Genomic DNA, 12,069 nt, shown 5'->3' on the forward strand with positions numbered 1-12,069 from the left:
GTGTTAAAGGACCCCAAAGCCCACAGAATGGGTGCCGAGGTCACTTGGGAGAACAGGTGGCAGAAGAAGGGCAGCCCCACCCACCCATCCTGAGAGGCCAGTCCTGGAGCCCAGACCGCTCCAGGAGAGGAAGTTGGAGATGAGGCCCCGCCTCCTGGGACTTGCCCACCCTCAGAGAAAGGAGAGAGAAAGGCCGGTTGGAGGGTCCTTGGGCATCCAGTAGGAAACCAAGGGGACCTGGAGTGGAGATTGGAGTATTTTGGGGGTCCTTTGGCAGTGGGAGAGAGATCTGGAGCCCCAGGTCTGGTCACTGATGCTTTTTCCGGACTTTTTCATTGGTTCATTCATTTACTGAGCTAGGATTTATTGAGTTCCTACTCTGTGCCAGGCGCTGTTCTAAGCCTTTGAGATATAATAGACAAAACAGCCGGAGAGCTAGTCTGCCCAGACATTCCAAGTCGGTGACAGGCGCAATTCGAGAAAGAAGAGGAAGAGTGGGAGGGCCGGGCACTAGCCCCTGGGTGGGCGGGCAGATCCACGTTACTGGAGATGATTCGGGGAGGCCTCCTTTGGGAGCCCCAGCCTGAAGGAAGTCAGGGAGAGGGTGTCCAGGAAGAGGGAACGGCCCGTGCAAAGACCTGGAGGCGGGGGCTTGTTTGAAAAAAGAGTAGGGAGGCCAGGGTGGCCAGGTGAGGTCAGAGGAGAATGGGTGGGCCCTGAGGGCTCAGAGAACCCAGAAAGGATTCGATCTCGATCTCTCTCTCTCTCTCTCTCTCTCTCTCTCTCTCTCTCTCTCTCAACTTATAAAGAAATTTATTTCTCCCAGTTTGGAGACTGGCAAGTCCCATATCTAGGCTTGGGCATCTGGCTACGACCTTCATGTTCCATCTTCTTGTGGAGGAGGCAAGAGGGTGAGGGAGGGCGAGAGACACAGCAAGGTTCTAGTTTTGACCCAGAGCAGCACGGTACCATTGCACAGACACACAGACCTTTACCTAGTCAGAACCGTCAGCTTTCCCTGAGGCACAGGAGGCTGAGGGAGGCCACATCCCTGACTGAGAGTAGACAGGCTTAAGGGCCTGGTGAGCCTCTTCTAGGGGCTGGTTCTTCTCTTTTCCTGGGTTCTTCCCAGCATGTCGGGTTTGGGTGGCTGCTGCAGGCCACTGTGAGCTGGGCCTGCCACCTAGTGGCTATACTCTGCCTCCACCAGGCCTCGCTGCCGGTCTGGGGTGGGCAAGGCCTGTGCTTCGGTGGGCATGAGTAGGAGTTTGGCATGGACAGGCGGGACGGGCCTTGTCTCTTGCTAACTGAGGCAGCCCTGGAGGGGCCTGGCTGGGCTAGAACCCAGTTGCCATCTCAGGCCACTCAATAAGGCGTCATTGACCAGAAAGGACGTTCCGCAGGCCTGTGGGCCCATCTTCCTGCCCCAGAAGATTCCCTGCTCTGCACACACCTCCTCCAGTCTCAGGGTCACTGAAGTTGGCTCACGCCCCACTCCTAGTTGCCTGAGGTCTGGGCACTGGGCCACTTCTCACCCTTCAGCCAGAGTTAAACATTAGTGGGAGGCTGTCTCCCCGTCTCTGGGGAGGGCAGGGGAATCACACTCACCAGTCTCCTGTGTGGAGCACCAGTTCCGGCCCGAGCCCAGACAATGCCTGTGGAGGAGTTCATGGCTGGCTGGATCTCTGGTGAGACATTTTTCTTCCTTCTATCACATCTAAGGGTAGGTCACTTCCTAGGGATGGTGGATGGGTCACTTCCCAGGGATGTGGGTGACATATGAAGAACCGAGGCTAAAGTTCTGATCCCCCTGGAGGCCCGAAAGCCAGCTGTCCCCAGAGCCTCCTGGGAGTCCCGGGGAAGGAGGAGAGGAGAAGAAGGTACAGGCCAGAGGTACAAGCCCTGCATCCCAAGGCTTCTCCGCCTGACACCCACTACAGCAGAGAGCCGAGGAACACCCTGTACCACAGGTCCCCCCAATGGGGCCAGGTCCATCTTGCAGGGCCCAAAAGGAAGTTCACCTTTGACCTTACCCTACTGTCCTGAGTTCCCCTTTGGGCCTCTGCCCTACCTGGCAATGGGTTGCACCCCTGGGCTCTGAGGCCTGACATGGCGGTTTGTGTACCCAGACTCAGATTCTAGATGACATTCCTCTTGAGAGAAAGGGAAGGACATTCTGAATCCACCTCCTGGGGAGGCAGCCTCAAGCTCCAGAGCAAGCCTGAGCTGTGGAGGATGAGGCTGGGAAGTGGGAGGTGGGGTCTCCTCCCCAGGTGCCAGCCAGATTCCTGGAGGGACCCTCCAGCTCTGCACTGCAGCCCGAGTAGTGAGTGCCAGGGAGGCAGGATCTCTGGAGCAAGGCCTCAACACTGTGAGATGGAGGAAGGTGCCGGGTGGAGATTCCTTCCAGACCCTGTGTTCTATAGTCAGTGTGAACAGCGTCTGCAGTGGGCCCTTCCCTTCTGCATGTGTCTCCTCAGGTGGGGCCTCAGTCCTTCAACCTAGTACCTTCCTGGCCCAGCACATAGCATGGCAGGGTCGGGCAGTGCCAGCTGGAGTCTCCTTGAAGTCTGGAGGGCAGGTGGACAGTCTGAGAAGGCCTAGCCTCCTTCCTCCTGCCTGAATCCCTCTTTCCTCTCACACAGACTTGCTTCCTGGGCCTGGCATGAGCCCTCACTCATAGCACCTTCTTGTCACCACAGGAGCTCTGGGCCTGGTCCTGGGACATCCCTTTGACACTGTGAAGGTGAGTCAGGAGAGGCACCAGAGGACTGGACTGTCTCACTTGAACAGAACATCATGTGGCCCAGATCAGGCCTGGCTGAGAGGGGCTCACCCTGCCTCGCCTACCCACTGGCTTCCTACTCCAAGGGGCAGAGGGCAGAGCTGGCTGCCTGGCATGGATGCAGCCCTGACTGGTTCACCTGCCCCACCTGCCCTGTCCTCCCTATGCAGGTGCGACTTCAGACCCAGACCAGCTACCGGGGCATCATGGACTGTACGGTCAAGATTTACCGCCATGAGTCGGTGGGTGAATCAGCTCTTTGGGGTGGGAGGCTCTGGGGAAGGTGGCACAGGTTTCCTTTTCCTCCCAGCAGGGCTCTGCCCTCCGAAACAAAAGACCACGTTTGGGCTCGTTGGGAGCACTGGGTAGTAGCTTAGCCCCTTCAGGATAGAGCCAGGCCTTCCCAACCTCACCACCCCACCTCCCTGGGATAGGGCTTAGTAGTGGGGAGTGGGGGAGGGAGGAGACCTTGCTGGTCTGGTAAGGGGAGAGGGTAGGCCCGCCGTGCCTACTTCAGTGCCACCCTGTTGCCCCGCAGCTCCTGGGCTTCTTCAAGGGAATGAGCTTCCCCATCGTCAGCATACCTGTGGTCAACTCTGTCCTGTTCGGGGTCTACAGCAACACCCTGCTGGCACTCACAGCCACCTCCCACCAGGATCGGCGGGCCCAGCCCCCCAGCTACACACATGTCTTCATAGCAGGCTGCGCCGGTGGTGTCCTGCAGGTGAGTGGGTGGCACGTGGGCATACACACAGGTGGTACTGTGCTGACCAGAGGGGTCTGTCTCCTCCCTAATCCTCTGGTGACTCAGAGCTACAGATGGGCAGGCCTTGCTGAAGGCCATGTGGTGCTGCTGCTCCTGGTAGCCTAACCAGGCTGCCCACCTGAGGGTGGAGAACAGATCGGGCAAAAGGCAGAAAGAGTTGGTTGGCAGTGCCAAGAGGAGGCCATAGAGGACAAGCTGGAGCCTGCTCTCGAGCTGACAGGACTTGTCCACCTCCAGAGGGGTCTGCCAACCCCAGCTCTGTGGGAAGACTACTCCCCATGGTGACCTTTGACCCTGAACAACAATTAGTCCCCACAGAGCTCAAAGCCCAGCCCTGCCTGGCTGAGGCCCTTGCCCTCAGCAACTGGTGGCCACTATCTGGGAGCCTCACCTGAGGCTCCAGGCCACAGATCTCACTGGGAGAGGCCCAGGATATTAATCATTAAGTCGCTGCAGTCATTTGGTTTTGTTCTCAGCACTGTAGTTCATGGGCTTTTGAGGGGTGGGGTGGAGGCAAGAGGGAATCTGAACAGAAAGAGGCAGAGGGACTGGTTCTGTCCCACACCCCAGCTGGTCACCTGCCTTGATGCCCTTGACACATTTCATGGAGCAGAGAGCAAGACCTGAGGACAAAGTCAAGCTGCATATTAAGTTAATTAATGATTAACGAGACCCCCAGAAGTCTTGAGGATTCTGTCCCTTCTTGTGTGGCAGCCATGACTACCTATCTCTAAGCCCCAAGCTCTATACTCTGCAAAAACAATACAGAGAACCGAGGCGCTCAGAAAGTGGCCTGACTTAGGTCCAGTCAGGCCCTGCTCCTCAGGTGTCTAGAAAGCAAAATAGAGGACAGTCAGGGCCATGGATAGAGACTGGGTCCAAGGGCTGACTGGAGCCTGGGATTCATGTCAAGCCTATGGCTTTGGCATAACAGGTCTTGAAGCAGAATTGTGTCTTAGTGAGCAGGTGGGAGGAAGAGGGAGACACCAACAGCCTCTGACGCGCACGGACGTTGTTCTCGACCTGGCAGAGGCTGACGGCTCACTGGGGAAGGAATACCTGGTGCTCCGTGGCCCCCACCACACAGCACTTTCCTCAGCCCTCAGGAGACCAGGCTCAGGAAACCACCCTGGCCAAGGGCTCAGCTCAGCCAACAGGCTCTGGAGGGCAGCATTAGGGCCTGTCTCACAAAGGGGGTCCCCAGCCCACAACCCTGCCTGCTGAGACAAAAGTAAAAGTATGGCTTGCTGTTTATCAAAACCTACCTCCAGGGCTGATCTCCAGCCCCCTCCACCACCAGCCAGGTCTAAAGCTGAGGAGTTGGGCTCAGGTGGCTCCTCCCAAGACACATATGAGCCTGAGCCTGGAACCACGGTGCACGCCTCCAATCCCATAGGCTCAGGAGCTGAGGCAGGAGGATCGCAAGTTCAAAGCCAACCTCAGCAAAAGCGAGGCACTAACTGCAACTCAGTGAGACCCTGTCTCTAAATAAAATACAAAATAGGGCTGGGGATGTGGCTCAGTGGTCGAGTGCCCTTGCGTTCAATCCCCGGTCACCAAAACAAAACAAAACAAAACAAAAAAAACCCCACACATGTCCCCAGCAACATGCCACCCTCAGCCTGGACCCAGCTCTCACCTGAACTTCAGCAGCTTATCTGAACAATGCGGTGTGTCCCTGACCCAACCCCACCCCTCCCCCTCCTTTCTGTATCCCCTCAGTGCCCACCCTCACCAGGGGCCCTGTCCCATTTCTACCCCAAATCTTTCTTGTCTACCTAAGACAATGACAAGAATTCTATGACCTGCTGAATCCCACCCATCACAGGGCTTGGTGAGAGGCAGGAAGGGCTGCCCAGTGGTGGCCTCAGGCCTCTGAGAGGTGACACAGAGGAAGGAGGAGTAGCTGTGAAGCTGGGCCCTGTAACTAGAACAATGACACTGAGGTGACCTCCTTCACCCTGGGGAGGGCCTGTTCTTTGGTGTTTCATGGTCACAGACTGAACCCTTTATTCAGCCCAGTTACTGCAAATGCCAGCACATCCCTGGGTCTTGGGAGGCCAGACACTCACTCCCACTCCTGGAAAAACAATCCGGGCTTGTCCTCTCGGGCCTGGTGCCTGCCAGGCAAGCTTGATGCTCTGCATGAGGAGGGGACCAAGCCTGATACCCAGGGAGGTAGCCTGTCCTGCTGCATCAGAATGCCCTGGCCCATGCCCAGCCGTGTGTGGGAGAGGGCCCAGTGTGGTCCCCACAGGCTGATGCAGCCCCTCTGCCCATCCTTCCTCCTGTTGTCTTAAGGGACAGTTACCAGCCCAAGCCCTGCTTGTTTCCTTCCCAACAGTCCTACTGCCTGGCCCCATTTGACCTCATCAAAGTCCGACTACAAAACCAGACGGAGTCAAGGGTGCAGCCAGGGAGCCCTCGACCCCGGTACCAGGGGCCTGTGCACTGCACAGCCACCATCTTTCGGGAAGAGGGTCCACGGGGACTGTTCCGAGGAGCCTGGGCCCTAATGCTGAGGGACACCCCTTCGTTGGGAATCTACTTTGTTACCTATGAAGGGCTCTGTCGCCAGTACACTCCAGATGGCCAGACCCCTAGTAAGTGAAGTGGAGAGAGGGTGGGGGGCTGGGGAGGGAGGGGGTGCTCTTTTTCCCATCTGACCCCACCCTGGGCTTCCTCTACCCCAGGCTCAGCCACAGTGCTGGTGGCCGGGGGCTTTGCAGGCATTGCCTCCTGGGTGGCAGCCACGCCCTTCGACGTGATCAAGTCCCGGATGCAGATGGATGGCCTGGGACGCAGAGCCTACCAGGGGTTTCTGGACTGCATGGTGAGCAGCTTCCGGCAGGAGGGACTAGGGGTCTTCTTCCGGGGGCTTACCATCAACAGTGCTCGTGCCTTTCCGGTCAACGCTGTCACCTTCCTCAGCTATGAGTATTTCCTGCACTCACGGGGATGAGCCTGGCGGGCACTGCCAGCAGCTCCCCCACAGGACCCTGAGGGCAAGACGGGAAGCCAAGCTGAGAGCACCTAGCTTGAACTCAAATGCAAGGGGCTTGGCCTCTCTGAGGCCCGGCACCTCCAACTACCCAGACCAGGCTGCAGGACACCTGAGCAGAAAGCCATGATCTTGGCTTCTACCCAGCACCACTCACCTGGACTCCTTTTCTTCCCTGAACCAGGAAGCACAATGGTGCTGGTGATAGCCCAGCCCCAGTTCTGCCAGGTCCCGTCTTTTTTTTTTTTGGTATGAGGTATTAAACCCAAGGGCATTTAATACCTCAGCCACATCCCAGCCCTTTTTATTTTTAATTTTGAGACAGGGTCTCAGTAGGTTGCTTACAGCTGTGGAGGCTGGCTTTGAACCTGTGATCCTCCTACCTTGGCCTCCTGAGTTGCTGGGATTTCAGGTGGGCACCACCGTGTCTGGCTGCCATGTCCCCTCTTCAGGAGCTCCCAGAAACTGGAGGTGGCTTCCACCCCACCCTCCCACTGGGGTCCAGTAACAGCACACTGGGTTCTTCTTCCCATCCACTCCTTTCAAAGCTCTCCTCCCATGACTGTAGCGTGGTGTGACCTTTTGTCCATCCCCATTACCTTGGGGAAAATTCCAAACCCCACCACTACCTGGCCGTCCCTCCCCACTAGGCTTTCCTCTCCCTTGGTCACTTCGTGGACATGAACAAGCTGTGTTCACTGTGGCCCAAGCCTGGGAGGCTCATCCCCGCTGGCCATCGGGGGCAGTGATTCCTCAGCTGACCCCACTGTCCTCCAAGACACAGCAGAGCACTGTCTCCAGGGTACTTCCTGCCCTGCCCACACTGACTCTGAGCTTCCAGGGCCCCCAGCCCACCTGCACTGCTCTGTGTTTGATTTGCTACTTGGCTTCTCCATTGGTATGTGAGCGCCTTGTGTCTCTCAGCACAACCCCGATGCTTGAACAGATGTATTCACTAAGTGCTCATTAAATGAAATGCTGATTGCACCCCTGACCTGTCTCCCGACTCCAGCCACCACACCTGCTCCCTTGGTCCTGCCACACACAGCTGTCTCCTGTGCCTCCCAACCTCTATTTGCATGCCCTGACCTCTCCAAGTCATCTCCAGGGAAGGGGTGCAGAGGTTGGGGTTCCACCTCATCCACACCCATCCCACATCTTCTCTTCCCATCTCACTTGCCAGGTGGGAATTAAGAATTGGCTAAGAGGATCCCTTTCGTTGACAATAAAGCTCAACAGAGCCTGTACCCACACTAATGTCCTAATCTGGTCTGCAATCAACCTGAGGCACCTTGTGGTGACTGAATTCCTGCCATTGGTTGGGTGCCCCCTGTAGACCCTATCCCATGTAACTGTCACAGTTTACAGAGGAGGTGGCCTTGGCTCAGAGATATTTTGCAACTTGTCCCAGTCACACAGCTCGAAGTCACAACTTGCCTGGATGCATCTGAGCCTCCAATCCCAGAGCCCATTTCCTTTGTACCTTGCTCCACCTAGCACTTTGGCTATCTCCATGAGTCACCCAAGTTCCAACTGACGTAGGCCACACCTGCCAGGACTGACCCTCTATGTGCTCATCAGAACCCTCCTCCATGCCTGTATGCTGGCGGCCATCTTGAAGGTTCTCCCATGCTCAGGGCGTGGCTGGGCAGGTGGCCCTGAGCAGGGCTGCATTTTCTAGCCTCCCTTGCAGTTAGGGTTTCTTTTCTTTCTTTCTTTCTTTCTTTCTTTCTTTCTTTCTTTCCTTCCTTCCTTCCTTCCTTCCTTCCTTCCTTCCTTCCTTCCTTCCTTCCTTCCTTCCTTCCTTCCTTCCTTCCTTCCTTCCTTTCTTTTTTTGGCAGGGGGTACCAGAGATTGAACTCAGGGGCACTTAACCCCTGAGCCACATCCCCCGTCCTATTTTCTGTGTTTTATTTAGAGACAGAGTCTCAGTGAGTTGCTTAGTGCCTCACTTTTTGCTGGGGCTGGCAATCCTCCTATCTCAGCCTCCCGAGCTGCTGGGATCATGCCTGGCAGGGTTAGTATTTTGTTAGAGAAACAAAGCGATGTGTGCAAATTTCCCCTCACTGGCTCCAAAGGAAAATCCTTTGGATTTTGGTAGAAGTGACTAGACTGACCCTAGAAGGTTGTTGCCAAAGATGCAGGAGGTACCCTGCTGGCCTAGAACCTGGGTGAGGCCCACAGCCTACCTCTCCACTTCACCCCAGCTAAGCCAGGGTAAGGGGCCATGAGTATATAGTCTAAGCTAATCCAAGTGTGTTGTGTGGGGGGCAGCTGAGCCAGGAAGAAGGTCCTGCCCACTTCACACCCGCCAATCCAGATCTCTGGGGACAGGGCCCAGGAATCTGTATTATAGAAAGCTTTCCTGGTGATTTTTACTCACATGAAAGTTTAAGAATCAGTGTTCCAGGTGTTCCTGAACAGAAATGTGCTGCCCTGTCAAGCTGAGAAAGTTGTATGGTAGGAGCCTTTGAACTAGTTTTTAGAAATCTCTGTTCCTCTTTTGGAAAACATAGTCACCTTGAGACCAGTTCTCAGATGACTTGAGACTAGCACAGCCCTTTCTGCTTTCTGCCTCAGTTTTCTCTCTGAGATTCCCTTCGGGTAAGGCAGTTTGGGGCTGGTACAGTGCCACTGCAGTACCAGGAGTTTCAGGCTGGACAGGGCAGTGGGGGCACAGCCGGCTGCTCTAGGGAAGTAAACTGTGCACACGTGGAAGAGGAGATGGCTTTTATAAACGGCAAGGAGGGGACAGAAGAACCTGAGTGACCCTTTGTAGTTTGCAATTTCTCACCAAATGACAGCTATCAAGAGTAAAATCAAGGAATCCTTATTTTTAAAAAATCCTTTTGGAGTAGTAATTGTGCCTGTACATCTGGCCTTCCATTTTTCTTTTCTGGTTCTACCCAGAGGCCTCTCTGGCAGGGCCTGGACTCATAATTTAGAACGAGAGGGGGACATGGCAGGGTGCAGGAGGGGCCACCGAGTTCCAGGTGCCGGTCCTTTCCACTCACGCACAGCAGGGCTGCTGTCGGGGCTGTGAGGTCCTCAGGGTGAAGCACGGAGCCATCTGTGGTAAATCTGCTCCTCTTGCATGGGGGAGCGCAGGGGGAGTCAGGCCCCGATAGAAAACTGAAAAACCAACAAAGATCAGGCAGGAAATGACTCAAGTTTTTTCATTCTCTTTTTCTCATGCTGGGGATGGAACCCAGGGCCTTCTCTGTGCCGGGCGAGCCAGCGACTACTGAGCTGCCCCCCAGGCCAGGGTGGCCGTTATGTTCAGGAACTCTTGAGAGAGCAATCTCTAGGAAATAGGACTCTGTCGGCAAAGTGGCTTTCAGGTTACCGAGGGGCGGGGAGGCTTGGCGTACAGAGCTGGCAACTCAGACCAATATGTTAAGTAGAGTCCCGTAGGACTTGTGTGGTCAGATGTCATACTTAGTTTTATAGCAGTGGCCGAGGAGCTCCAGGGGAGACTCAGGCATGGAGTGCCACAGTGACTACATATAAAGGGGAGAGGGATGGAGCTGGGGCTGTAGCTCAGTGGTAGAGCGCTTGCTTTGCACGTATGAGGCACTGGGTTCGATCCTCAGCACCGCATAAAAATAAATCAAGATAATGTGTCCATTTACAACTAAAAAAATATTTAAAAAAATAAAATAAAATAAAGGGGAGAGGGCACAGCCAGGGGTGACTGGCTTAAGTTTACCACACTCACTCAACAGCTAGGCCCAGAAGATTCAGTCTCTGGATGTGACTCCATTGATGTCCCCAGCCTGTCCCCAACCTGCACCAGGCCCATCCTGGTGCCTCTTGTATCCCAGAGGTGCTTCGCATTACACCCCTAGCCTGGCCCTTCTGCAGAGCTCAAGGTCACAGGTGTCCCAAAGCAGCTGTCATCAACACAGACCAGACCCATTTGTGTTTTTCCACAATGTCACTATTCATTGAATGACAGCACATTGACAAGCTACACCATTTCCACAAGGGGCAGTTCATTGAATCCTTGTGGGTCACCTGGTTCATAAGCCCGGCAATCACAAGTTCTCTTATTCCCATCTTAATTTCTAACATCTGTAACACTCAAGTCACCCACACCTCACACAGTGATGTGGGTGGGATACAGAAAGGCTAAGAGAGGGTCAAGGGAGCCACAGGGTTCAGAAGGCAGAGAGCAGGTACAAGGCAAAGAGTCCTTAGGTAGTCAGATAAGATTAGGAGCAGCCAAAAGCTGGTTCAGAGCAGTCGAAGCTTAGGAAGTTATTCTAGGCCAAGGTCTGGACAGACCAGGTGGCAGTTTCCAAGTCAGTTTGGAGTGGGCCACACATGGTCACAGGCAGAAGGAACCACACTCTGCTAAAGAGACCAAGGGCAGAGATTCAGAGGTTCATCACTGTGATTTTCCTGATGACCAGAAGATGGGGTGTCCAGTCTCGGGGTGCTTCTCCTTTTTTATGGGCCTCAGGTGAAGGGGTTCCTTCCTTTGGTGGTCTGGTGTGTTCAATAAGCTCGGGAGCCTGTTTTATTCCAATATGAGTTTGACACGCCCATGCATCCCTGTGCTTCTGATAACTCACTAGGTCATTCTATTAGCGCAATTAACTTATTTATTGCTTTATGCCTCTGGTTGTGCCAGGCAGATGGTGGTTGTCTACTTACACAAACAAGGTGTGGAGTCCTTCACCCTTGGCACTTAAGCTCACGACAAACAACTGCTTTACAAAGTGGAGTCGCTGAGGTTTAGGCACAGCCTGAAAACTGCTGTTCCATAAGTTGTGGAGTAACTCAGGGCAGGGCACAGCAGCTCTCTCCTCTCCTCTCACATCAGAATCCCTAACTCCTGCTGATTGTACTTTGAAGTTTTCTGGGGTCTACTCCCTCATTTCCAATCCTAATATCACAGCTCCAGTCCTGTCCTGAATCTGAACAAATAACTATTGAAATGGAATTCTGATCAAGTCACCCTGCTCTTCAGTAGCTTCCCTTTGCTCTAAGGAATCATGTCTACTCCTTTCCCCAGCCTGCAGAACCTACATACATTCACTTGCTCTTGTCTTGGGTCCTTAATACTGGGCTTCTTCCCACCACAGGACATTTGCACATGTTCTTCTCACTACTTACGGACCTTCCACTCATCTTTCAGCTCTAAGTTCCATATAGCTTCCTCTATCTAAGTCAGATTCCTTTGGCTTATGTCAGAGGTTCAGAATTACCTAGAAGTTTTGTTAAAGTACAGATTGGTGAGTCCTTCTCCTGAGTTTCTGATTCAGTAGATTTGTGGTGGGCCCCAAAATTTGTATTTCATGAAATTCCCAGATGCTGCTGATGCTGCAGGTGAGCCATGAAAGCACGTGCTTTCATGACCACCCCCCAGTCTGTAATTACACATTCTCCTCTGTGTGGCTCTTTGATTATATCTGTCTCTCCTTTAAACTGTGAGCTCCAGGGAGCAGAGACCTTGCTTCTTTTTGCTCTATCATCAAAACTAGCTGCCATGCAGGGTTATTCAATAATTTG

The 12,069-nt window shown here is 54.2% G+C and overlaps 1 protein-coding gene across 1 annotated transcript; it reads left to right on the top strand.

Annotated features, from left to right (window-relative positions):
* Window positions 1–702: 702 nt before the first annotated feature.
* On the top strand, window positions 703–7,512 carry Slc25a45 (solute carrier family 25 member 45). The gene is made up of 6 exons (XM_026396575.2): window positions 703–1,688; window positions 2,703–2,746; window positions 2,956–3,027; window positions 3,324–3,509; window positions 5,896–6,154; window positions 6,245–7,512. Exons 1-6 carry the CDS (start codon window positions 1,652–1,654, stop codon window positions 6,511–6,513), a joined length of 867 nt encoding a protein of 288 aa, XP_026252360.1. The 5' UTR covers window positions 703–1,651; the 3' UTR covers window positions 6,514–7,512.
* Window positions 7,513–12,069: the final 4,557 nt, after the last annotated feature.

This window comes from Urocitellus parryii, chromosome 4 (assembly GCF_045843805.1).
Source record: "Urocitellus parryii isolate mUroPar1 chromosome 4, mUroPar1.hap1, whole genome shotgun sequence".
NCBI classification, from domain to species: Eukaryota; Metazoa; Chordata; class Mammalia; order Rodentia; family Sciuridae; genus Urocitellus; species Urocitellus parryii.